Below are 27,211 nucleotides of genomic sequence, written 5' to 3'. Positions count from 1 at the left end.
AATTAACTATTAAGAATGCTATTAACATCAAAATAGATATGCTATTTAGTCGTATTGCTTCATAACAAGAAGGGACAAATATTAGACATTGACCCTTCAGAGGAAGAGAGATGCATGTTCAAATAAAATAATTGAGAAACCACATACACAAGACTAATTTCATTTAAGTTAACTTAAATGCATTATGTAGACAGAAAATTGAAAAAAATTATTCAAAAAAATGATACTGAAAAATAGAGTCCTTCTTGCATGTTTACAAAGTTGTAATTGGCAATTACTGAACAACAAAGTATATTAAGTTTCTTGACTAGAATTGATTTAAAGAATCAATTTAAAGTCTGCTTCCCACAAAGTGGGTGGGTATCCATTGATTGAGGAATAACTGAAAAAACTACAATTTAGGAATATAATGGCATATTACTATCCATATAAAAGGACAGATGAGGAATTCAGAGAAGAATTGGAAGATTTATGCAAATGGCTACAGAGTGAAATAAGTAGAACGAAGAGTAAAGGATCCACAGTGTCTACAACAATATGAATGAAAAAATCCCTAAAGTGAAGTTGAACCCTCCATGACTGAAAACTGAAGGTCCTGTAGAACACATGATGAAACCTACCTTTCCCTTTATAACACAAAGGTGGAAGATTACCAGGACAGAATATTGTACACCATAGCAGATATAGTCATTTCCAGCTGATTTTGCTTAATTGTTTTTCTTTGTCCCAAGAGGGGATTATTCTGGAGTACAGGGGCAATTTATAGGAAAATTATATAAAAATAAAAGACATCAAAAAAACCTTTTTTATTTTTTCATTTGCTTTCCAAGGTTAGTTGTTGATTAGTGAATCAATGGAAAGCACATTTCTTCTGTGAGAGTTCCATCTTCTGCTTATGTATTTGACCTTGTCCCAGAGCCAAGATTTCTTTTCTTTTTCTTTTTTTTTTTTTTTTGAGGCAATCAGGGTTAAATGACTTGCCCAGGGTCACACAGCTAGTAAGTGTCAAGTATCTCTGGCCAGATTTTAACTCAGATCCTCCTGAATCCAGGGCCAGTGCTCTATCTACTGCACTACCTAGCTGCCCCTAGAGCCTATATTTCTTGCTTGGAGTCTGGAATTTTGGTCTGGACAGCCAAGTGCCCAAGATAACTATGGTCTCCATCATGTTTTGTTTTGTTTTTTTTAGGGAAGGTTGATGTAAGTCTGACTTAAAATGCAGCAGAGAGCTCCTGTACACCTGTGGATGGAGAAATAGAGCTGACTCGCTCCAGCTTCTCACCAAGCAGGAATGGAATATGATTGAACAGATGAACTGCAATATGTCTGCGGACAAAATGACAGAAGTATTTCCGAAATCGTTCTCCAACAAAGGCATAAATCACGGGGTTGATGCAACAATGAGTGAAGGCAATTACTTCAGTCACTTGCATCGCTATGTCCAGCTGTTTGCTCCTCTCACAGTCCCCGCTAAAAAAAGATGCTTGAAAAGCAGAGACAAGAAGAGTGAGGTTATAGGGGGTCCAGAAAAGAAAGAAGACGATCATGATGACAAAGATGAGCCTGACTGCCTTATACTTCTTGTCATTACGACATCTGAGCAGTTTTTTGATGATTCCTGTGTAGCAGATGATCATGATGGTCAATGGAATAGCAAGTCCCAAGATGTTCATTCTCAGAGCCTGGAAGCGCTTCCATTTGTCTTCGTGGCCCTCGGGATAACGAGGGCTGCATATGTGAGTCTCCAAGTCCTCCTGGGACTCATGAAAGATAAACTCAGGAAGAGCTGCCAAGGCTGACAAGCCCCACGTGATAATGCTGGTGAAGATGCCAAAGGTAACTGTCCTGGCTTTCAGGGCAAACACGGCATAGACTACAGCTAGATACCTGTCAATGGTCAACAGGACAATGAAAAAAATTTCACTGTATAAGCCCACATAATAAAGGCCAGAGAGGATCTTACACATGGTATGACCAAAAACCCAGTCATTTTTCCTAGCATAGTGAATCCAGAAGGGAAGTATGAACAGGAAAAGCAGGTCTGAAATGGACAAATTGAAGAGGTAGATGTTGGTCATACTCTTGAATCTCTTGTACTTAATAAGGATCAGCACCACCGTGACATTGCCCAGTAGACCCACGATGAACACAAAGGAGTACAGAGGAGGCAGGAACTTGGCTCCTAGAGTCTTTATGTTCATCTTTTGGCAAGGCATTGAAAAGTCATAGTCAAATGTGGTTGTTTCCTCACTGGTGTCCATGAGAGATGTTGCCATGTTGCTGTGTTCTGGAAAGAGAGACACAGACAGAGAGACAGAGACAGACAGAAACAGAAAGGAGAGAAACAGACAGAGAAATGAAGATAGACATTAAAAGGAGAGATTGAGAGAGAGAGACAGACAGAGAGAGAGAGAGAGAGAGAGAGAGAGAGAGAGAGAGAGAGATTTTTCTTTGTTTTAACATGTAGTTGGAATAAAATGGAATTCTGGCAATATTCTATATCCCAGTAGAAGCACCATGATTAAACAGGCTTTATACTTCTTAAAAGTAAAATATTCCTACAGATCTCATAGGAAGCTCAGATATTCTGTGAGGGGAAGGAGGGGAGGGAAAACCAGAGCTGGAACTAGAACTACTGAAATTCAGTAGTTTTGTGCAGAGTGCAATGAGAAAGGAAGCCAAGAACTGGAAACTGAAGAAGAAAAGAGCCATAGGAATAATGACCCTGAAAGCACCTGAAGCGGGGTGGGGAGGGAAGAAACAAAAAGGAGAGCAAATAGCCAAGCAACACCAATCAGAACATAATGGTGATCTTGTAGTAAAGCTGGGGGAAACCTGTAAAGAGGCAGACTTAGGCTTGATTTCAAAAAAGGATTCCAATCAGTGAGAGCTGTGCCAAAGTCACATGAGCTGCCTTGGGATGTGGTGGATTCCTAGTTCTGGGAAGTCTTCAATTAAAAGCCAGTTACTGAGTTCCCACTAGCTCTGAAATTCTGTGATTTTCATAATGCCAAATCATCACATCTCTCTGAGATATCACAAGGATTACTAGATCCCTTATTCCTATGGTGGAGATCAAGAAACAACAAATTACCTAAGACCAACCAGCAAATCAGTAGTAGTCTTCTGACTTTCAGTCCAGACGTTGACCACCGACCTTCAATATTAAAAAAAAAAAAGTCAAGGGAGGTAGAATTGATTTTTGAAAGAATAAACAGAATGCTAGAAAGTCAGAAACAAACTACTGTTTTGGCTAAGACAGTTATCATTCCTTTCTAGAAATATTGAACTGGGAAACAGTCTAAATTTTTATTCTGGAGAAGTGAAATGTTTTTATCAAACTCTTTGCAATGACATGGCAGCTGGGGGAGATGCTAAGTCCTTCCAGGAGGGCAGTAACCAAAGAACAGGCTAAGCAACCAATGACTTAGGGTGATAAAGAAGTAAACATGAAAGATGAATAGAGGTTGTGGACAATAGCTCTGGTCCAGTTTTGCTTTTTTGTCCACTGCACACTCAAGGTTTACTGGAAGAAGTAGTAGACTTGTTTATCAGAACTTTTTGCCATAACCAGTAGTCCTCCAACTTTCCTCCCCATTGACCGCCCCTCTCATTTAGCCCATTGCTAAACTTCTGGAAAAATTTTTTTGCACCCAATGCCTCTCCTTCACTGACCCCTTGACTTCTTGCACTCTTACTCTCACCCCTACCACTTTACTAAAATGACCATTTCAAAGATCACCATTGTTCAGATCCAATGGCCTTTTTCAGTCCTCAACCTCCCTGAATTCTCTCTAGGATTTGGGCATTGGTTGTCTACTGTGGTATACTTAGTACTCCAGTTTTTTGACTTTGGAGATACCACATTCTCCTAGTTCTCTTCCTTTTCTAATTAATCCTTCCATTTCTTCTTTTAGAGATTTTCATTTTCCTACCTCTTTAATGTGTCACTTCTTTTTAACTTGCTGAGCCCAGAATAATGTTTATAGACCTCAATTCTCCCCCGCCCCCATATAAAATATCGTATTTATCAAGTTATAGTCTGCCTTTAGGACAGAAACTTCCAAACTTTGTGGGAAAGAATCTATTTTCCATTTCTCTAATCTTCTGCTTCAGACACACACCGGCATAGCCTCATCTTAAATTTCACATTCTCTCAGTCTTAACTTCCTTATCTGCAAAATGAGGGAGCTGGACTTCATGATCCCTAAGGTCACTTGTAACTCACTGTTGTAGCTAATATCTAAGATCCTTCAAAATTATGCCAAGTCTAGGATCCTGAATTCTAAAATGCCATTTTTTAAATATAATAATATATCCTTCCTCCTTTCCTACTCACTCATTTATAGCAATCATGCCCTTTGGCCTTATCATGCTCCATCTCTATCTTCACATCCCTACTCTTGCTTCACTTGCCTCCCTACCACTTGACCCAGTGGTCAGACACTTTACTGTTTCTTTAGCCATTACCCTAGAATCCCTTGTCCTCTTTCAACAAGCATTTATTAAATACCTACTATGTGCCAAGAACTGTGGTAGATTCTGGGAATACACAGATAAAAGCAGAAAAGTTCCTACCCTCAAGAAGCTTACATTCTACTTGAAGGACACATGAACATATCTAAATACATACAGAATAAATACAAAACATATACAAAGTAGTTAAATACAAGATAGTAAGAGAGCGCATGAACATTTGGGGGATCAGAAAAGGCTTTGTATGGAAAGTGGTGTTTGAGCTGCAGCTGGAAGGAAGAGGTGGGGGAAAGAGGGGAAACGTAGGGAATGGCTAGAGCAAAGACGCAAATATGGGATGTGTAGTCTGGCATGAGATTTACAGGGAAAAGGCTAGTTTGGCTGGATCATAGAGTGAATGTAGGATGGAGAGTAATGTATGATGAAGTTGGAAAGAAATGTTGGGACCAAACTGTAAAAGCTTTTAAAAGCAAACAGAAGAAGTTATATTTTGTCTTAGAAATAATGGGAACCACTGGATTTTAGGTGGCTCAATGGGTAGAGTGCTAGGCATGGAGTCAGAAAGACTTGAGTTTAAATCTGACCTCAGACACTTACTAGCTGTGTGACCTTGGGCAAATCACTTAATCCTGTTTGCCTTAGTTTCCTCATCTCTAAAATGAGTTGGAGAAGGAAATGGTAAAACCACTGCAGTATCTTTCCCAAGAAAACCCCAAATGGGGTCATAAGGATTTGGACATGACTAAAAAATAACTCAGCAACATCCACAACTGAATTTTGTTGAGTATAGGAATGACAAAGTCAGACCTGCACTTTTAGAAAATCACTTCGGTTGCTGTGAAGAGAGTGTGGATAGTGTAGAGAAGAGAGTTGAAGCAGGTAGATCAATTAGGAGGTCATTGCAATAGTCCAGGAAAGATTAACCTCTCCCTGTTCTCAACCTTCTAATCTTCAGCCCTGAGTAACCCCCAACATCTGATTTTTCTGCTCCTGTCGCTAGATTGCTGAACACCCTTGGAGAAAGTCACAAAACTGAAATGGCATTGTGAAACTGATGGTACAGTAGCCCACTTTGCTCCTCAGGGCTATTCATTAATCCTCCTTCTGTATCTCATTTTCCACAGTCATTGTTACAAACCCTTTCCTTCTTCCAAAAGCCCCCAACTACACTCCATTACTCACATTCCCAGCAGATCATTTAGCATTCTACTTTACTGGAAAGAAAGTTCCTTTCCTCTGTTGTTTAGAACTTCTCAACCAGATCATAGATTTATAGGAAGGTACCTTAGGGATTATCCCAGCTTTTGTTGTTGTTCAGTCATTTTAGTTGTGTTCAACTCTTTGTGACCCCGTTTGAGGTTTTCTTGGCAAAGATACTGGAGTTGTTTGTCATTTCCTTTTCCAGATCATTTTACAGATGAGGAAACTGAGGCCAGCAGGGTTAAGTGACTTGTCCAGGGTCCCACATCTAGTAAATGTCTGAATCCAGATTTGAACTCATGAAGATGAGTCTTCCTGCCATCAGGCCCGGGGTTTTATGCACTGTGGCGCCACCTAGCTGCCCTATCCAACCTCCTCGTTCTACAAATGAGGAAAGTCAGGCCCTGAAGTAAAGTGATTTATTTGTCTAAGTAAAACAGGTGGCACGTGGCCAGGTCAAATCTTTTTACTCCAAATTCAGTTCTCTCTCTAATGCTCTGTTCTTCCTTCCTTGTTTGGTGCTATAGGCACTTAGTTGTTTCTCATACTCCAAAACTCACAATAGGAGCCAGGAGTTACAGTTACAGCTTGCAAATGTAAGACCCTGGAGTACCTTGGAAAGAGTGATGGCACTGTATTCAGTGGACCTGGGTTCAAAGACCTAGGGCAAATCAGTTCAGCTCCCTGGGCCTCAGTTTATTCATTTGTTAAATCAGAGTTTAGACTAATGACCTCAGGGGTTCCTTTCAACTCTAGATACTATAACCCTCTCATTCTGGCCACAGAAGAGGAGTTGTCCTTTCTTTTCACCAAGGTTAAACCCTTCATGCCATTCTATTTTACCTTTTCCAGGACCTTGCCTCCATCATTTATCCCTTTCATTCTGATGTATCTCTAATCTCTATCTCCACAATTGGTTCATTTATATTTACCTACAAAGATACATAGATCTCTACCCAGTCATAAAACAAAACAAAACAAAACAAAAACTATCCTTGGACCTTTCTACTTCTTCTAGCTACCATGCCATCACTCTCCTTTCCTTTGTTGTAAAATTTCGAGGAAAAGTTAAGTAGACCCAATGCCTTGACTTCCTCAGCACCTACTGTCTTGTTAGTCTTTTGTAATCTGAAACACTCAACTGAAATTTCTCTTTCCAAGTCATCAATTATTTCCCACTTGCCAAATCAGTGGCTTTCTTCATTGCACATCCTTATTGACCTCCCTGAAGTATTTGACACCATTGACTCCATCCACTCTTGGCTTCAGAAATCCCACACTGTCCTGGTTCTCCATCTATTTTTCTAACTGCTCTTCTCCTGTCTCTTTGTATCTTCTTACCTCCTTAAGGTGGTTAAGTTTGGAATTTCCTAAGGTTCTGTCCTTGGCCTTCTCCTTTTCTATAGTCTCTCCTTTGTCAATATCATACACCTCCATGGTTTCAATAACCACTTTTATGAAGATGACTCCCAAATCTGTACCTTCATCTCTGACCCTCTTCTGAGTTCCAGACATACTTCTCCACCATTCTAGTGAACATTTTATACCAATATATCAAACTCAGCATTGTCCAAGTTCATTATCTTTTCTCTAAACCTATTTATCATTATTTTTGTCTTGACACCACCTTTCACCTAGTCTTCCATTTTTATGAACCTGGTGTAATCTTTGACTCCTTTCCTCTTCTCTTCTCCTCTCCTCTCCTCTTCTCTTCTCTTTTCTTCTCTCTCTCTCTCTCTACATACACACATCTAATCAGTTATCAAGTCCTATAGCCTTTACCTTTTTGACTGTCTTTAGCATCCATCCATTCTTTTCTAGACCTACTACCACTCCCTTAGTGCAAGACCTAATTACTATCCACAATTAGTCATCTCTCCACCTCTATCCTTTATATTGCTGCCATATTAATATTATTGATTGATTTGCTCAAAAATCTATTGCCTGCCAAGTAAAATTCAAATTCTTTTGCCTAGAATTAAAGATTTTCCACAATCTGGTACCATTCACAGAATATGTGGATGGGAATAGTATGAGACAAGGCTAGAAAGATAGGGTGGAGGGCACTATTAGTAGTTATTGTGCCTACTTGTATCATCCAGATAACTCAGAGGAAGCATGATCTTCAGTTCTATTGTCTTGCCAGTCATGATACAATATTTGTAACTATCTTCATAATCCCTGAGTCATGAAACATAAGACCTCAAAGGGATCTGAAAGACCATCATGTCTAATTCTCATACATTATAAATGAGGAAACTGACATCTTGAGATTTTAAATGACTTGCCTAAAGTCTCCTGGCTGGAAAGTGTTAGAGCCAGGAATTTGAACCCAGGGATTCTGACTTCAAGTTCAGTGCTTTTTTAATTATGCCAGGCTACTTCCTTTCATTAGTACTTGTCACGAATTGTTCTAATCAAAAGCAAGGATGAGATACGGAACTTTCTATGCTCAAAGCTGAGCTTCAACACTTGTAGGATCCACAATTTTGTTGATGTATGTCCTTCCTCCACTGATATAAATTGTAATCCCTTTCCAACTTGATAAACAATCTTTGAGAGTTTCTGTGACAAATCCTGACTTCTATTATTAATACATTCTGCCTTCTTCATTCATAATGGCCTAAACACTAGAGGTTTTCTAGAAATAAAGGAATAATACCCACATCTTTCTAGAGATAGACAAACAGGGATAACAATGGGAAAAAGTCACTAGAGAAGACCTTAGAAATGCAGTCTATATTGCCTATATCAAAAATAGAAGAGTAATTGAGATGAGAAGGGATTTGGATTGGGGGCTTTAAAACTATGGCCCAAGACTCTTCCTACCAAAAAAAACAAGTGTTTCCCCCTGATTTGTCACTAGAAGAGGTGGCATGAGGCCTCTCTGAAAATCAAGCTTACTACAAATGAAACACAAAAGCCAATGAGGAGAGCACATCCTTCGGAACTTGAAACCACAAGTTGAAGTTTGATCTGATAAAAACTGAAGAGGAAGCCACACTCTAAAATTAAAAGAAAAGAGATTCAGAGATATGAGTAGCCATCGTCTTGACTCTCCCTTCCAATCTTAGGAGAAGGCTACAAGAGATTCATCCAGGCTCCAGAAGGAAATATACCCTTGACATCTTTTTAGAGGCTCTACTCCAACTGGGCTTCTGGTCTACCTCTGCTAGGGAGTTGGCTACTTTTCTGAAGTTGTGATCCCTGTAGGGCAATTTCAGGCAGTCACCAACAAACGAGGCCTAAATTATAGTACTTCCAGAGAGTATACCATGATCAGTAGGTTAGTGATTCTATATAATAAGATCACCTGCTCCTCCCCCCAAGAACCATCTAAAAACTTGTTAGCAGTTTTTTAATTTAATTAATAAATTTAATTTATTTTTAGTTTTCAACATTTACAAGATTTTGAGTTCCAAATTTTCACCCCATCTCGCCCCTCCCCCCACCCCAAGATGGCATGCCTTCTGAATACCCCTTCCCCTAGTCTGCTCTCCTTTCTATCTCCCCCCCTTCTCTTTTCCCCTTCCCCTTCTATTTTCCTGTGGGGCAGGATAGATTTCTGTAACCCATTTCCTGTATTGCATGTGAAAACTTTTTTTAAACATGTGTTTTTAAAACTTTGGGTTCCAAATTTTCTCCCTTCCTCCCTCCCCACCCACCCTCATTGAAAAGGCAAGCAACTCAATATAGGCTATACATGTGCAGTTATGCAAAACACTTCCATAGTAGACATGCTGTGAAAAACTAACTCTATTTCCCTTAGTCCTATCCCACCCTCCTCCATTTATTCTATTCTTTCTTTTGACCCTGTCCCTCCTCAGAAGTATTTGCTTCTGATTACCCCCTTTCTCAATCTGCCCTCCTCTCTATCATCCTTCTACTCTCTTGTCCCCTTCCCCTCTTATTTTCCTGTAGGGTAAGACAGATTTCCATACCCAATTGAGTGTGTATGTTATTCCCTCCTTAAGTCAAATCCTATGAGAATAAGATTCACTCATTCCCTCTCACCTTCCCCTGTTTCCCCTCCATTGTACGAGCCTTTTCTTTTCTGTTGTTTTTGTGAGATAATTTACCCCATTCTATCTCTCCCTTTCTACTTCTCCTAGTATAAATCCTCTCACCCCTTAATTTTATCCTCCAGATATGACCCCTTCATCTTCAACTCACCCTGTACCCTCTATCTATCTATCTATCTATCTATCTATCTATCTATTCATATAATTTTTTCCCTCCAACTACCCTAATACTGACAAAGGTCTCATGAGTTATAAATATCATCTTTCCATGCAGAAATGCAAACAGTTACTTTACAGAAACTTTAATAAGTGTCTTATGATTTCTCTTTCCTGTTTACCTCTTTATGTTCCACTTGAGTCTTGTACTGGAAAGTCAAATTTTCTATTCAGCTCTGGTCTTTTCATCAAGAATGCTTGAAAGTCCTCTATTTCACTGCATGACCATTTTTTCCCCTGAAGAATTATACTCAGTTTTGCTGGGTAGGTGATTCTTGGTTGTAATCCTATCTCCTTTGCCCTCTGGAATATTATATTCCATGCCCTGCAGTCCCTTAATGTAGAAGCTGCTAAATCTTGTGTTATCCTGATTGTGTTTCCATAATACTTAAATTGTTTCTTTCTGGCTGCTTGTAATATTTTCTCCTTGACCTGGGAACTCTGGAATTTGGCTACAATATTCCTAAGACTTTTCCTTTGGGGATCTCTTTCAGGAGGAGATTGGTGGATTCTTTCAATTTCTATTTTGCCCTCTGGTTCTAAAATATCAGGGCAGTTTTCCTTGATCATTTCTTGAAAAATGATATCTAGGCTCTTTTTTTGATCATGGCTTTCAGATAGTCCAATAAATTTTAAATTCTCTCTCCTGGATCTATTTTCCAGGTCAGTTGTTTTTCCAATGAGATATTTCACATTGTTTTCTAATTTTTCATTCTTTTGGATTTGTTTTACAGTGCCTTGATTTCTCATAAAGTCACTAGCTTCCAATTGTTCTATTCTAATTTTTAAGGAAGCATTTTCTTCAATAAGCTTTTGGACTTCCTTTTCCATTTGGCCAATTTTGCTTTTTAGGGCATTCTTCTCCTCATTGGCTTTTTGGACCTCTTTTGCTATTTGGGTTAGGCTATTTTTTAAGGTGTTAATTTCTTCAGTATTTTTTTGGGTCTCGTTTAGCAAACTGATAACTTGCTTTTCATGATTTTCCTGCATCACTCTCATTTTTCTTCCTAGTTTTTCCTTTACTTCTCTTACTTGCTTCTCAAAATCCCTTTTGAGCTCTTCCCCGGCCTGGGACTGATTCATATTTTTTTTGGAGGCTTTGGATGTAGGAGCTTTGACTTTGTTTTCTTCTTCTGGTTGTATATTTTGATCTTCTTTGTCACCAAAGTAAGATAATATAGTCTGACTCTTTTTGCACTGCTTGCTCATGATCCCAACCAATTACTTGAGTTTTAAACTCTTTGTTAAGGTAAAAGTCTGCTTCCAATGTAGAGAATGTACTGTCCCAAGCTTCGGGGGTTTGTACAGCTGTTTTCAGAGATACTTCTAGGGACATGAAAATTTTCAGTTCTTCCAAGGTGCTATGATAAGGGGCGAGGTGTTTCCTCTCCACTGCCACAACCAGCTCCACCACCTCCTCGCCCCAGGACTGCCCCTCAGAACTGTGACCCAGATCCAAGCATGGGCAAAGCAAGAGATTCCTGCCTCAGCCCTGGCAAAGAGATCCTTGCAATCCCCCTCTGATCAGCCACTTGATTCCCCCTCAGTTTGTGGGCTGGAAGCTCAGGAGGCAGCCGCTGCCCTGGGGGCGGCTGAGACCTAGCTTCTTCTCTCACCACAGTCACAGACCTTTCCCACTGACCTTGTAAGTTATCTTTGGTGTTCGTGGTTTGAGAAGTCTGGAAACCGCCACAGGTACTCGCAATTCAGTCCTCTAAGGCCTGCTTCAGGTTTGCTGCAGCCTGCGTGCCCACGCCAAACTGTGCTCCTCTCCCCGCCTGGTGTGATATGCCTTCCCAATCAGCCATCCCGGTTGTCTTGGGCTGGAAATTTGTTTCACTCTGTTTTTTCGTGGGTTCTGCTGCTTTAGAATTTGTTTAGAGCCATTTTTTACAGGTATTTGGAGGGGTTTGAGGGAGAGCTCAAGCGAGTCACTGCTTTCTCTCCGCCATCTTAGCTACACCCTCCTTCTCGCATTTTTCGATGAGGATAATATTTGGTACAGAATTGCCACAACCCCTGAATTGTTTTCTATAGTATGATACAGTGAAAAAAGCAATGGTTCTGGAGTCAGAGGACCTGGACTCAGAACCCAACTCTGGGGCTTATTACTTGTGTGACCTTGGGCAAACAACTTTACTGCCCTGGTCCTCAGTCTCTTCAGTTGTAAGTAAAACTGTAAAATTGGAGTGCTGAACTTTGTTGCCTTGGAGTTGCCTTCTAGCTCTGGATCTATGATCCTTTTGAAGTTAGGCGGTCTAGACTAAGTCTGAATACTGGTGCTATGCAAGTGCTTGAATATAGTAGGGGAAAAGGGTAGGGAATGATTTCCATCGTTGCCGAATATACCTTCAGAAGGATGCTTTCAGTAGGTTTGTTGTTGTTGTTGTTTTGATTCTCTGTGACCTCATTTTGGGGTTTTCTTGGCAAGGATACTAGCGTGGTTTCCCATTTCCTTTTCCAGCTATAGATGAGGAGACGGAGGCAGGCAAGATTAAGTGACTTGCCCAGGGTCACACAGCTAGTAAGTGTCTGAGAGCAGGTTTGGACTCAGGTCTTCCTGATTACAGGCTAGGTGCTCCATCTGCAGCATCAATTAGCTCCCCTTATATATATATACTCAGTATGCTCTCATACAGATAGTAGGTTTACAAGAGCTCAAACCACCCCATTCCTTAAAGTAGCATACATTTCCATGCTGTATTCCGTTCCCCAAGTGTCTAATCAATGAGCACAGACTTCATTTCGTATATGACTAGACTGAAACTTGCACAAATCATGTAAGTTTATAAAGGACCTTGAACCTCACCTGCCTGACCATTCTTACCAGTTAGAACAAAGGTTCTTAAGCATTTTTTGTGTCGTGGGCCCTTCTGAGAGTCTTACAAAGCCTGAGAACACTCAGAATACTGTTTTAAATGCATAAACAGAACACATAGGATTATAAAGCAAATCAATTACATTGACATACGGTTACCAAAATATATTTTTAAAAATATGAGTTCATGGATCTCAGGTTAAGAACCCCTGTTGTAGAGGTAGAATTGACAAGCCTTGGCAATTGGTTGGATATTGATATTGAGGGAGAGCTAAGAGTAAACAATGACATTAAAATTGTGAACCTGGTGAGTGAAAGGATGATGGTACTCTCAGAAGATAGTGAGAAGTTTGGGGCAGCTAGGTGGCACAAATGGATAGAGCAGCAAGAATCAAGAAGATCTGAATTCAAACCCAGCCTCAGACACTTCCTAGCTGTGTGACTCTGGGAAAGTCCCTTAACTCCAGTTGCCTCTAAAAAAAAATATATTGGGAAATCTGAAGGATGGAGTAATTTACTAAGTTCCATTTTGGACATTTTGAGCTTGGAATGCCTATGCATCATTCAAGTGAAGATATCCAGCAGATAGTTGGAGGTATGGAACTGGAGCTGAAGAGAACAATTAGGACTGAATAGCCATATGCATAATGATGATAATTAAACCTATAGGAGCTGATGAAATTACTGAGTAAGAGTATAGAAAAAGGAAAGAAGAGGCCCCAGGTCATAGCCTTGATAGACACCCAAACTTAAGGGAAGGACATGGATGATGATACCATATAGGAGACTAAGAAGGAGCAGTTAAATAGGTAGGACGAGAACCAGGAGAGAACCACATTATGAAAAGTGACAGAGCAAAGAGTGTCTAAGAAGAGGAGGAGGTCAAAGGAGAAGGTCATAAAAATTCATCTTCCTGAGTTCAAATCTGATCTCAGACACTTGTAGCTGTGTGACCCTGGTCAAGTCACCTAATCCTGTTTGCCTCAGTTTCCTCATTTGTAAAATGAACTGGAGAAGGAAATAGAAAACCACTTCAATATCTTTGCCAATGAAATACCAAAATGGAGTTGCAGAGAGTCAGACACAACTGAAATGACTAAACAAAAACAACAAACCTACTGAAAGCATCCTTCTGAAGGTATATTTAGGTCAGGAGGAGGACTGAGAAAAAGAACATTAAGTTTAGCAATTATGAGATTGTTGGTAAGCTTGGAGAAGGCAGTGATTGTCTAGTGTTGGGATACACCCCATCCATGGCCAAGAATTCATCATGCCTTTATTTTAAGCCTTGATCCAGAAATCCAGTTTTGGTTCTCAGACATCATGTTCTCAACCAGCTGCTCACTTCCTAAATTCCTAAATTTCCTTTTGATGCCTTTCAGTAGGCAGCAATGGTTCATACAGCACCTGAATTGCTAAGATTATATTTCTTTTTTTATTTTGTTTTTTTTTGGGGGGGGGGTGAGGCAATCAGGGTTAAGTGACTTTCCCAGGGCCACCCAGCTAGTAAATGTCAAGTGTCTGAAGCCAGATTTGAACTCAGGTCCTCCTGACTCCACTATCCACTGTGCCACCTAGCTGCCCCAAGATTATATTTCTTTCCCAAGACATAATTCTTTGAAATATATTCTGGAATCCTTCTGGAAACATCATTTGTGCTCACAAGAATTAACAGAAGTGGGTAGTAGTTGTCAGATTTGACAAGGTTTGGGAGGTTCTCCATCTTATTCCAAATTCATACCCTGGGGAAGACATAGACCTATAGGAATACAGAGATAGATTATAGGATCATAGATTTAGAACTGGGGGACGTTAAACCCAACTCCCTCATTTTACAAATGAGGAAACTGAGGCCCTGAGAAGGTAAGTTACTTGCTTAAGGTCATATAGTTAGTAAGTGTCTGAAGCGAGATTTGAAACTAGATTATCCTGACTTCAAATACAGTCACTCATCTCTCCTTCCTTTGACTCTTTGTGAATGGTCTTTTAGATTATGGTACCTGTGGATTCACATCATATTCCTTAGAGGACAATCAACTGTTTTCTCTTCAGAGGATACGTCTGTCTCCTCTCTTAGAAAAGCTTCACGTCTATTGCTTAGAATACGGGTGGGAAACCATGTGGTCCTTCTTCCTCTTCTCTGTACTATGTTCTTTTACTCCCCAATTTCCAGAGTTCAGGATTCACATGTGTCTCTTTAAAGCCTTTTTTTTTTTTTTAAGTTTTGGCCCTTCTTTCTTTTGTTTAAAAAGAATACTTCATTCTCTAAGCAGAAGCAGAACATTGTACACAACACACTGTGCAATGACTAACTAACTTTATTAGACTTAGCTCTTCTCAGCAATGCAAGGATCTAAGACATCTCCAAAGGTCTCATGATGGAAAATGCTATCCACATCCAGAGAAAGAACTATGGAATTTGAATGCAGATCGAAGCATACTATTCACTCTTTTTTTTTCTTCTTTTTTTTGTTTCTTCTTTCTTGTGGTTTCTCCTATTGGTTCTAATTCTTCTTTACAACATGACTAATGTGAAAATATGTTTAATAGGAATGTATATGTAGAGCCTATATCAGATTGCAGGCCGTCTTGGGTAGGGAGGGGGAGAAAATTTAAAACTCAAAAGCTTATGGAAGTGAATGTTGAAAACTAAAAATAAATTAATAATTAAAAGGGGCTCCTTGAGTCCCTTTATCCATTCTTCTATGGAGCAGGCCTACCTTCACAGCAGGCACAGATATCTATCACTTGGTCATAGCCAAGACCGAATATGGCACATTCTATGCAAGTCACTGCAAACATCTCCCTAATCTCCCTATTTGCTAGAAGTGAGATAATCAGGCCTTTGGGGGGTTTTTTTGCTAGTAGCTTCCCTCCTGTGGGAAACACTTTGGACAGGGGTTTTAGCTCTGAAGGTGTCACTCTTCTTACCTCTGTTATCTTCACAGCCGTTTAGCACCTTGAGAGCCATGCCCAGCTTCCTTTCCCTTGACTTGCCCACTTCCTTCTCTTCTTGTTCTTCTCCTTCTGCTTCTGCTTTAGTCTTACAACTTCTCCTTAATTTCAATTACTTCTCCTCCTTCAAATTTAGTCCTTTTCCTTTTCCTTAGTCCCCCCAAATTTGCCCTCTTCAAAGCCCATGTCTGGCTGAAACTTGAGTCCAGTTCTTTGGGCTCCATCTTGAGCCAGTATCCTATGCTTTCTCTACAAAGACATTTCTCCAGTTCTCAAAACAGAGTGTCCAAGAGAACTCAAAAACCCAAAGGCCCAGCAGAAGGAATTAGAAGGGAGAGAGAACCTCAGAGAAGGGTATCTCCCTTGGATGAGAGAGGGGATTACCTGAGAGCTCAGCAGTTGCCAGAACCAGACATCATGGAGTCTCAATTTAATTCACTTCAACAACACTCATTAAGTCCCTACCCTGAGCAGAGCAGAGACAGAGGGAGACTGAGGTACAGCACAAGGGGAGTCTGGAGCAGCCCATCGAGCTCCTAAAGGATCTGTGACTTGAACAAGGTCCTCAGCTGAGGTTATGGGCTTTGATGCTCTGATTCCTGGAGGATCAGGTGAACTGAGCAGTCATTTATAAACCACTTGGGAAGCTGTTCTTTGTTTGTTGAAACCTGGCTGTTTCTGATACTTGTGGCCAGTGTGCTTATAAGGGTCCAGTGCAGAGATTTTCCCATGATTCCAATGGACTGCAAATTCCTTCAGCGTAGGCATTGTCCCTTCATTGTATTCCCCCATAGTCGGCTCTTAATAATAAGGTACTTGTTGATTCTGGGGAAGACTGCTGAGCCAGCAAACAGACAAAAATATCTTGGAGATGGAATCTAAATCTATGATCTTGTGAATTTTCTCTGTATTACAGAAAGCGCTTTCTAGGATTCTAGCGTTGAGTTTCTCATTGTGGAGCTAAGTCTGACACTGTAATGATAATAACTAGCATTTATTTATATAGAGCTTTCAAGCTCTCAAGTTTCTTTACACACATTATTTCATTTGAACTTTCCTGTAACATAGGTGGCGCAGTGGATAGGGTGCCAGGCCTGGAGTCAGAAAAACCCGAGTTCAAATCCAGACTCAGACACTTACTAGCTGTGTGAGCCTGGGAAAGTCACTTAACCCTGTTTGCCTCAGTTTCCTCATCTATAAAATGAGTTGGAGAAGGAAATGGCAAACTGCTGTAGTATCTCTGCCAAGAATATCCCAAATGGGGTCACCAAGAGTTGGACATAACTGCAAATGACTAAACAATAACAGGTGTTATTTTATGGATGAGGAAACTGAGGCTCAGAGAAGCTGATTTGCCCAGGATCCCACTGCAGGTAAGTGTCAGAGGCAGGATTTTCCCTCTAGGTTCATCACTCTACCCACTCCTCCATGCTATCTCTTGGGGAAGTCTATACAGAAATTACACCTCTATAAGCTCTGACTTATTCCTGAGATGGAGAGGTAGCAGAGGTAAAAATGGAGAGGTAAAAACATTGGGACCAGAGGAGGCAGGGAACCTTGTCTAGAATCTGTCATGTACTTCCTTGATGACCCTGGACAAGATTTTGTATTTTCCATTTTCTCATCTATAAAATAAGAGGACTGTTTGAGGTAGCATCTAAGATCTCTTCCAGCTGAAGGCAAGAAGTCTTCCCTGGTCCTCTTTAATATGTCTGCCCTCCCACCGAAGTGGTCTCCAGTTTATCCCGTGTATATAGTATTTGTACATAGCATTGTCTCCTCCCATTAGACTGGAAACTCCTTGAAGGCAGGACCTGGTTTTACCTTTCTCTGTATCCCCATAGCTTAGCCTGGCACACAATAGGCCCTTAGTAAATGCTTGCTCAATTGATTTGTTCTAGCTCTAAAAGTCTAATGTCTTGTGACTCTTCTTACGGAAAGCTACCTTCAACATCTTCAGCATTATCCCTTGTGGATTTATACTTTACAAATAAATGATGATTTCTAATAACAATGTGCTTAAAACTTGTGACTTTTCATATATAAGAAGGTTCCCATATATAACCAGGTTAGGAAATGAGCAAAACATTCAAGTAGCACTTTGAGCTAATTTTCAACAATCTCTGTATTACTCATCCTTCTCTCAATGATTCTTTAGGGGTTAAAATATTCATGAGCTCTTGCCAGGTGGCTAAAACCAGATACTATTTATTGACTATACTCCTAAGCTTTGTGTAGAGTGCAAAGAATATGTGTGTGTGTATATATATATATTTTTTTGGGGGGGGGGAGGTTAGGTAATGGGGTTAAGTGACTTGCCCAGGGTCACACAGCTAGTAAGTATTACTTGTCTGAGGCCAGATTTAAACTCAGGTCCTCCCGAATCCAGGGCCAGTGCAGAGAATATGTTAAATGTGATGAATTTATCTACTGTCTACTAAATGCATATAGTATGGTTGTTGGTCAAGCCAATAGACATGTATATATCATGGCAATGACTGAGTGCCAACCAATGAGAATCAATGTTTCACATTGAACAGACCACTAAGCAGGGAGGCTGGAGGCCTAAGTGCCACTAACATGTGTCTTTGAGCAAGTCATTGACCCCTCTTTGGTCCTGAATTGCCTCTTATGACCAACTAGGGGTTTAAGTTTAACATGTTATAAGTCTATAATTAATTCGATCCAATAAGCATTCATTAAGGGCCTACAGTTTACAAAGATATTGTCCTTCACTAAATTTACAAAAACAAAAAAAAATTAGTCTGCCCTTAAGGTCTAACAATTGAATGGAATTCTATCCATCTTAGGGAAAAGCAATGACCTAATTGATTAATCAGGGTCTTGTTTACATTTCTGTTGTTATTTAATAACTTAACTAACACCATCCATGATCTTAGTTTCATGAAAGTGGTTATTAGTAAGTTATATTTACTAATATATTTATTATTATATGTTTGAAATATATTTGAAAATTCACAAATATACTTGAAACTCACACATCTTGCATTTCACAGGGCTCAGAGATATATAGCTGGAAGGGACCAGAAATCCAACCTTCTCATTTTACAAATGAAGAAACTGAGGCCCAAAAAGAGTTAAATGACTCTTTCAGAGTTACATAGTTAGTAAGGGTCTGAGTCAGGTTTCAAACCCATGTCTTCATATCCAACCTGCTACCCTGCAAACTGCATGACCTGTCAGTTTACTGACACCTATGATGAAGACATAGATGCTTACCTAAGTAAGTAAAAGATCATCTTTCTTTAAAAAAAAAAAAAAGCATGAATATAAGTGATTTCATTAGACCAATCTAGAACTGCCTCGTCGGACCAGGCTGGAACACAGGGTCTGTTTGCACCTGTGTGTAGACTAGCACTGTGGAAGGAAGGCAAATCATTCAAGACCAAAAGTCAAGCTCATGGTTCCGTCAGGGAAGTGGCAATCAGTAGTACTCAGTGTGCTGTATAATATAGACAGAGTTCCTGTTTTAGGGAACCAAAGGGGTGGGTCAGGAAGCTAGCAGGGGGGAGTCTGAGAGTCATATCAAACCAGAATGTTGACAGATGCAAGGCCCTGGGCTATCTAACCATATCAGAGAGAGTGTGTTGGCCATGCTCTTCAACCTTTGCTCGGGGTAGGCAATAGCTTTGCTGTTCATGACCTTGACTGTCTCAACTTAATTCTGGCCAACCACGAGAAAAAGGATGGGGCCCAGTGGGTTGCCCCAGCTTCCCCTTGTGCTGTTCTCACAGAGGGCCTTGGTCTCCATCTGTATCTACTTTGCACAGGGTAGGAACTTCATGAGTGTTGTAAGAAAGGAGACATACCCTAGAATTTGTAATTGCCTAGAAAGAGAATAAGCACAGTGAAATGCACACCTCAAACAAAATGACAAAAAATTTTAAATTACCTGAATCACTCAGAAACAGTTAACTAGTATTTATTAAGCTCTTACTGTGTCCTAGGCACCGTGCTAAACACTGGGGATGCAGTGAAAGGCGAAAGACAGTCCCTACCTTCAAGGAGCTCACGGTCTAATGGGAGACAAGGGGTAAAACAACTCTTTATGAACAAGATGTATGGAGGGTAAATTGGAGGGAGAGCACTAAGGTTATGGAGGAGTGGGAAAGGCTTTTTTCAGAAGGTAAAGTAACAAGAGTTCTTAAATCTGGGGTCCATGACCTTGTTTACATAGATAGATAGATAGATAGATAGATAGATAGATAGATAGACAGACAGATAGATAGATAGATAGACAGACAGATATGATAGATAGATGGATGGACAGATGAATGGATGGAAAGATATAGATGATATAGATATATATGGAAGTATATGTAAATATACATATATAGTTCTATTTTATTATCATTTATTTCCTTTGTAATCTTATATAGTTTATACATTTAAAAACATTTTACTATGAAGAAGCTTCACTTTGGCTTTCACTGCCTAAAGGAACCATGAGACAAAAAAATAAAATAAAATTAAGAATGCCTGCTTAAGAGAGTAAGGTTCTAAAAATGTTTTTTTATAAAGCCACAGTGATGGGTGGTCCTGTTCCTTGAGAAAAGGGGAGGGCTGCATGTTATTGATTCCTGGATCTGTTGCCTCCTGAGCTCTGGGCTCTCTTGTTCTTCTCTTTGTATTCCCATTTTTCCATGTAGAAACTACTAGTATTGTCTGGTAAAGAGAACTAGATTTAAAGGTAGAAGACCTGGTTTGAAATCATGGCTTTTCTGCATACTACCTGTGTGACCTTGGGAAAGTCACAATAGATTCTGAGCTTCCGGATGCTTTCAAATAGATCTGGGGAATAACTGGAAACAGCAGGAAATCCCAGTGCCCTCATGTACTGCTGCCCATAGTTATTCTACTTTCAGACACTATCAACTGGATAGGGAGGTCTCCAGTGGTTTATCAATGTTCCCAGCACTAGTCCCTTTATTAATAGTTAGGTATAGGGATCTGCTGATAAATATTTAACAACCGGCTCTCTGAAAAATATGAATACATGACACACTTCTAAGTTTAATCTGCATTATTAACATTTTCTGCATCTTAAGTCTAGACAATTAATAAAACAATAACTCAAGTTCTGATGTGTAGAATTTTCTGAAGTGTAAATGCTCACACTAAACATCTAACAATCAGCTCTGGAAAACAGCATGAGCTGGTTCCAGCACACTCCCGTTTTAGGTATGTGTGACAGCTAGGATAGAGAGCCGAGACTAGAGTCAGGAGGACCTGAGTTCAAATCCAGCCTCAGACACTTAACTGTGTGACTCTGGGCAAGTCACTTAATCCTGTTTGTCTCACTTTCCTCATCTGTAAAATGAGCTGGAGAAGGAAATGGGAAACCACTCCAGTATGTTTGCCAAGAAAACCCCAAATGGGGTCACAGAGACTTGGACACTTGGAAATGACTCAACAACAAAACAAAGTCAACTTCTCATGAAGATGTGCTTTTCGAGCTCCTAAGGAGGCATCCTTCTCAAGCCTTCCAGATGACTGAAGGAAGAGTTCAGAGGGACAGCTCCTATACTAGATGACAGAATCCAGATTCAAAGCTATTTTTGATGTGCTGAAATGAGCTGAAGCTAACAAGATGAAATTTAATGAGAATTAATGATAAAATAGTGCAATGAAATTCTAAAAATCAAGTGCACAAATAAAAGATGAAGGAGATTCCCCCTTAACAACAATTCATCTGAAAAAGATCTGGGGCTTTTGGAGGAATGCAGGCTAAAGATGAGTCAGTCATGTGACTTGGTTGCTAAATAAGCTAATGTTGTATGAAGCTATGTAAAAAAGGCTATGGAAGTGCTACTGCTAATTAATGTGTACATATGACATGTCCCAAATCTGATCATGTCACCCCTTTACTCAGTGAACTCCAGTGGTTCCTTTTTACCTCCAGGATCAAATACAAAATATTCTGCTTCATAACCCAGCCTACTCCTACATTTCCAGTCTTCCTAAACCTTGCTCCCTGATATGTCCTCTTCAATGCAGTAACACTAGCCTCCTGGCTGTTCCCCAAACAAAATCCTTCATCTCTTGGCAGGAGGCATTCCCTCTGGCTGATCCCCATGCCTGGAATGCTCTCCCTTGCCACTCCAACTACAGACCTCACTGGCTTCCTTTAAGTCCCAACTAAAATCCCACCTTCTACAGGAATCCTTTCCTAGCTCCTCTTAATTCCAGTGCTTTCCCTCTGTTAATTATTTCCTGTTTATCCTGTGTGTAGCTTGCTTTGTATATATTCCTTTGCTTGTTGTCTTTCCCATTAGACTGTAAGCTCCTTGAGGGCAGGGACTGTCTTTTGCCTCCTTTTATATCCTCAGCTCTTAGCACAGTGCCTGGCACACAGTATGTGCTTAATAAATGTTTATTGTATGGTATAAGTAAGACTTTATAGTTTGCAAAGCTCTACCCATGATCTTATTTGATCTCATGGTAACCCAATGAGTTAAGTAAGGCAAGTGTTTTTGTCGTCTTCATTTTATAGATTGGATGCCTGAGGTTCTGAGAGATTAGGTGATTTCTTGCCTAAGATCTCAAGACTAGCTTGTGGCAAAACTGTACAGCAAAATGTACAGAACAGTGAGGTGATGATTACTCCCCCCACCCTCATCTCACGCACACTTACCTCATACTGGGTTTAATACATCTGGAATATTGAGTTGGCTTGTGGGTGCCCCTATTAGACCATAAATTCCATGAGGGCAGGGATGATCTTTTGCCTCTTTCATATCCCCAGCATTTAGCACAGTGCCTGGCATATAGTAGGTGATTGATAAGGGTTTATTGATTGATGATTGATTGATTGCCACATTTTAAGAGAGACACGGACAAACTGGGTCATGTTCAGAAAAGAATGATGAATGTTCTGAACTAGAGATGTTCAATCTGGAAAGGTAAAGACATGGCTGGGGGCTGGGGCTAAAATGCCTATATTTAAAATTCCAAAGGCTATGTAGTAGAGAAAATAGACTTATAAATATCTCTAGAGCAGGGGTTATTAAATTTTTTGGTGTCATGGATTCCTTTGGCAATCTAGTGAAGCCCAGTGACCCCTTCTCAGAATAATATTTTAAATGTATATAGAATACGTAGAATTAGAAAGGAAACAAATTGTATTGGAATATAGTTACTAAAATATTTTTTTAAAAATGTTCATGGAACTCAGGTTAAGAATGCCTGCTCCAACTTACTAGCTGTGTGACCCTGGGCAAGTCCCTTAACCCCATTGCCTAGCCAAAAAAAAAAAAAAAAAAAGAGAATGCCTACTCCAGAGGCTAGAAGTATGTCTAAGAAATATGTCATTGGAAGGCAAATTTGGGCTTAATGTAAGGAAGAATTTTCTAACATTCAAAGCTGACCAGTGATAGAATGGACTGCCCTGTAAAATAATGATATAAATAAATAAATAGATAAATAAATAAGATAAAATAAAAATAAAATGTCTGTCTCTGAAAGCTTTGCAGCAGAGGCTCAATGAATAGGTGCCTTCAGAGGGGATTCCTGTATGGGATGAACGGTTAGAATGGATGACCTTGAAAGTCCCTTATATCTCTGCAATTCTTCTGATAACTGCTTAACTTGTTTTTTGCTAGTTGCCAGCATCAACCAGCATTTGATCTTTAAGGTGACTTTGGGTAGTCTTTACTGGGTTTCCACTGTTCTCAAACATTAAATACTGAGTAGTGAAATAAGGGATTTTATCCTATTTTCTTATACTGCATCCTACCCTGAGCAATAACTTAACACATGATCCACTTTGACCTAGCCAGTTTCATCCACCTGCTAAAAAGTTGTTGATATTTTTAACATTTATGACAGGAAATTCAAAGACTGGATGTGGATCCACCTGCAGGTGTTGCCAATGAAATAGATTTTCAGTTCTTCAATGGCAGATGTTAAAGATAGTACAATTTTTTAGCAAGAAAGAGGTAATTATCGATGTTATAGTATCAATGACTTACGGGATGAAACAAATCCATTGTGGCACAGTACAATCCAGGAGGGACATCTGTGTAATCTCATTCATTCTATCTGGGCCAAAAGGTCATAGATTTCTAGAATGGTGCTAGAATGGGGCACTAGTGATCATCTACACTGGCCCCCTCATTTTACAGATGAAGTGACTCTACCATAAAGGTCCCACAAATCTCAAGGGTCAGGATCCGAACTCAGATCCTGTAATCCTAGATCTTTCCCTACTGAGTGAGGTGATATTCCTGGATTTCCAAGTCAGTGGAATTGCAAAATTTCTGGCAGTTGTGCATACTGTGCTGTGTCATGGGCTGAGCATTCCTGGGTGGGGAATGTTGAATAGTGAATTCTAAGTGAGATCTCTAAGAGCTCATTTTTCTGGCTCTTATAAAAAGGACTCATTCTCTGGTAGATGTATAAAGACAGTCTAGGCACTAGACCCTACGGATAACTTCATAGTCAGCATTGAGCTGTAGAATGCTTTAGACCCTGTAAGCTACAAAAACAACTATCTATTCTCACCATCTTCACCTGAAGCTTACTTCAAAGAACTCCCCAACACATTTCTAGTTGCTTCAGTTACAGCCAAAACAACCAGTTATTTCAGACAATTCTTTGGGGGGGGGAAGAGAAAAATAGTTAAATTGGTCATCAAAGAATTGATTAAAGACACTTCTTCATCTAAGGAATACATGCAGTTATCTTTAGAACCTTACAGGGATAGGCAGCCAAAGTGACTCAGTGGATAATCTGTTAGAGTCAGAGTGAGGAAGACCAGAGCTCCAACCCTGCTTCTAATGCTTACTAGCTGTTCCCCTTGGCAAGTAATTTACCCTCTTTCAGCCTCAGTTTTCTTCTCTGTAAAATGAGGATAAAGATAGTACCGATCTCCTAGGGTTATTGTGAGGATAACACGAGACAACTTTACGCATTATATTGGTGCTAGCTTTTATTATTGCTGTTATCTTGGTCACTGGTAAATTCGAATCATAAGCAATTTCCTGAGTGTGTGCTTAGGAGAGATAGGGTGAATAAGGTTGTTTTTAGCCCTGCAGCCATTGCTTCTATGTAAAAAATAATTTTGAAAAATCTTTCCCTTACTAAAAATTGTACTCTCTTTGACATCTACCCTTTCCCCTGCTAATGAAATGAACATTGGTCAAGCATCAGGAAAGGAAAAAAAAAAAGACTTTTCTAATTCTAAGAGGCAGCTCGATGGCACAGTGGATAGAGCACTGGGCTTGAAATCAGGAAGACTCATCTTCATGAGTTCAAACTCGGCTTCAGACATTTACTAGCAGTGTGACCCTGGGCAAGTCTTTTAACCCTGTTTGCCTCAGTTCATCATCTATAAAATGAACTGGAGAAGGAAATGGCAAACCACTTCAATATCTTTGCCAGGAAAACCCTCAAATGGGGTCACAAAGAGTCAAACACAATTGAAAAACGACTAAACAAAAACAACTTCTAAGAACTAAAGACACACAGAACAGGCAAGGGAAGGGAACAAGGGAAAGGAACAACCATCTATTAAATGCCTACTGTTTTCCAGGCACTGTGTTAAGTGCTTTACAAATATTAACTCATTTGATAATTTGATGGGTGGAATTGGAGAAATGAGCAAAATTAATGGCAAAAGAAGTCAGACATAGAAGGAAGGGTACTTCCAGCTACATATTTCCCCACCCAGAGATTCCTGGGCACCAGGTTTCTTTATCATAATCCCTACATATCTTCCGACCCCCCCCCCACCACCACCTGGAACACATCTCTGCCAGTCCCTTGCCATTCCCTCCACTAAGAATGCACAATGTTCTGGAAAGAACACTGGATACAGATGGCCCCCTCCCACATAAATGGGCTGTATTGACTTTGACCCTATCCTGGCCCATACCAGGATGAAAAGAATGAGAAGAGCAAATACCTGACACTGTGGGGAAGTCCTTTATGCGTCCCAATGATATCTTGGACCTGGTCACCAGTGAAGAGGAGACCACTTTTGATTCTAGGAAACACTTAGCTTCCTCTTTTAGAGATGTTTAGTTTAAGAATGTTTGGCAAACTTTGAGAAAAACATGAGACATGGTGCAGTTCTTCTTTTCTGATATTTGAGAATACCATTCTCTTGGTGGGACAACCTACCACATAATGTAGATAAGAGCTAAGCACCCCTTCTCCCTCCCCTTGCAGCCTTTGCATGACAGCTCTTACAGTGTGGAAGAGATTTTTAGAAGAGAGGGACTAAGGATACCTTACCAAGAATTCTTAACTTGGAGTCTAGGAACTCAATTTTTTTTTTGCTAACTGTACTTCAATAGAATTGGTTTCCTTTGTAATCCTATGTATTTTTTTTTAATGAATTTAAAAACATGATTCTGAGAAAGGAGCCACAGGCTTCACCAAACTGCCTCAAAAAGGTCCACAATGCAGAAAACAGGTTTAGAACCACCAAAACCTAGTCAAAGGTAGAGGACAGAAGCTTTATTAATTAGCCTGTGAATCAGCTCCCAAGGCCCAAATCCCGGGCTGCTGTTTACTTTCCAGGTGCTAATAAACACATGCTTCAGGTTGTTTTTGTTGTTTGTCCTTCGAGGATCTTGACATCAGGGAGGTGATGCCATGTCATGCAAATGAATTGGATTTAAGTGAGGGAGGGCTCTGCAAGGTTATCAGCCTCACTTTCTCCTCCTGAGCCATCTGGATCCAGTGGCCAGATATGGATCAGACGACTGGCGATGGCCCTGGGTGCAGTGGGAGACCTTGGCCTTTTTAAGCTAAGGTCTTTCCCAGGTCTCAGTTTGACTGAGACAAACTTTTAGAAAAACATGAGGCATGGTGCAGTTCTTCTTTTCTGATATATTCTTAAACTTAAACTTTCCTTTCATTTGTAGGAAAGGCTGTCCTCTATTATGTTGTGAGATAAGGCAGATGCATACCACTTCCCCGGCACCCTGTTTGTCACCCCTCCTTAGAAATACTCTAAAAAACCCTCTTAGAAAGGAATCACATAACTTGGGTTAGGGGCAGAGTTATTGACTTCCATGCCTGGTCTTGAAGTGGCCGGTGGACTCCTCTTTAGGTCATAGACATTGTTCTTCTTTCTTACCTCATATTCTGTTAATTAGTAGTAACAATACTTGTTGACACATTGACCCTTTGGGCTGTTAAGGACAAAGGAATAGAAGCACACTTCTCTTCATTGGTCTAGCACATTGCATGTACTGAATACAGGCCTAACATGGAGTCAGCATGGGTCCCTTAAGACTAGGTTAGGGACTTCTTGGAGAATGACCTATCAATGACCACTGTGACAAGTGGTCAGGACTAGCTGATGCTGCTTTTGTGAACACTCCTTACTGCAGTGATACAATTAGAGGGTGAGTGATGAAAGGGAAGAGTGTTAGCTCGGTACAGGGTTCCTACATACACTCATGTGACGTCAGTGTAGCTCACACCTCATCTCAGAGATCAGGAAGCTGGCTGTGACTTATAATGGTCTATGTGTAATTATATAGCCCTTAAC

At 40.1% G+C, this 27,211-nt stretch overlaps 1 protein-coding gene across 1 annotated transcript; it reads right to left on the bottom strand.

Annotated features, from left to right (window-relative positions):
- Positions 1-1,031: 1,031 nt before the first annotated feature.
- On the bottom strand, positions 1,032-25,684 carry LOC114050644 (C-C chemokine receptor type 3-like). Its single transcript, XM_027872485.1, has 3 exons — positions 25,613-25,684; positions 3,095-3,157; positions 1,032-2,287 (listed from the first exon to the last, which is right to left on the bottom strand). The coding sequence occupies exon 3, from the start codon at positions 2,274-2,276 to the stop codon at positions 1,212-1,214; it is 1,065 nt and encodes a 354-aa protein (XP_027728286.1). The 5' UTR covers positions 2,277-2,287; positions 3,095-3,157; positions 25,613-25,684; the 3' UTR covers positions 1,032-1,211.
- Positions 25,685-27,211: the final 1,527 nt, after the last annotated feature.

The sequence above is a fragment of the Vombatus ursinus genome, unplaced genomic scaffold (genome assembly GCF_900497805.2).
Source record: "Vombatus ursinus unplaced genomic scaffold, bare-nosed wombat genome assembly UNPS02014799.1, whole genome shotgun sequence".
NCBI classification, from domain to species: domain Eukaryota; kingdom Metazoa; phylum Chordata; class Mammalia; order Diprotodontia; family Vombatidae; genus Vombatus; species Vombatus ursinus.
Note: the sequence above shows the minus strand (reverse complement) of the source record. Positions and strands in the feature narration are given on the sequence as shown.

Excerpts from the sequence above, each read along its gene's own strand:
- LOC114050644 (XM_027872485.1), bottom strand. The coding sequence starts at position 2,276 with ATGGCAACATCTCTCATGGACACCAGTGAGGAAACAACCACATTTGAC.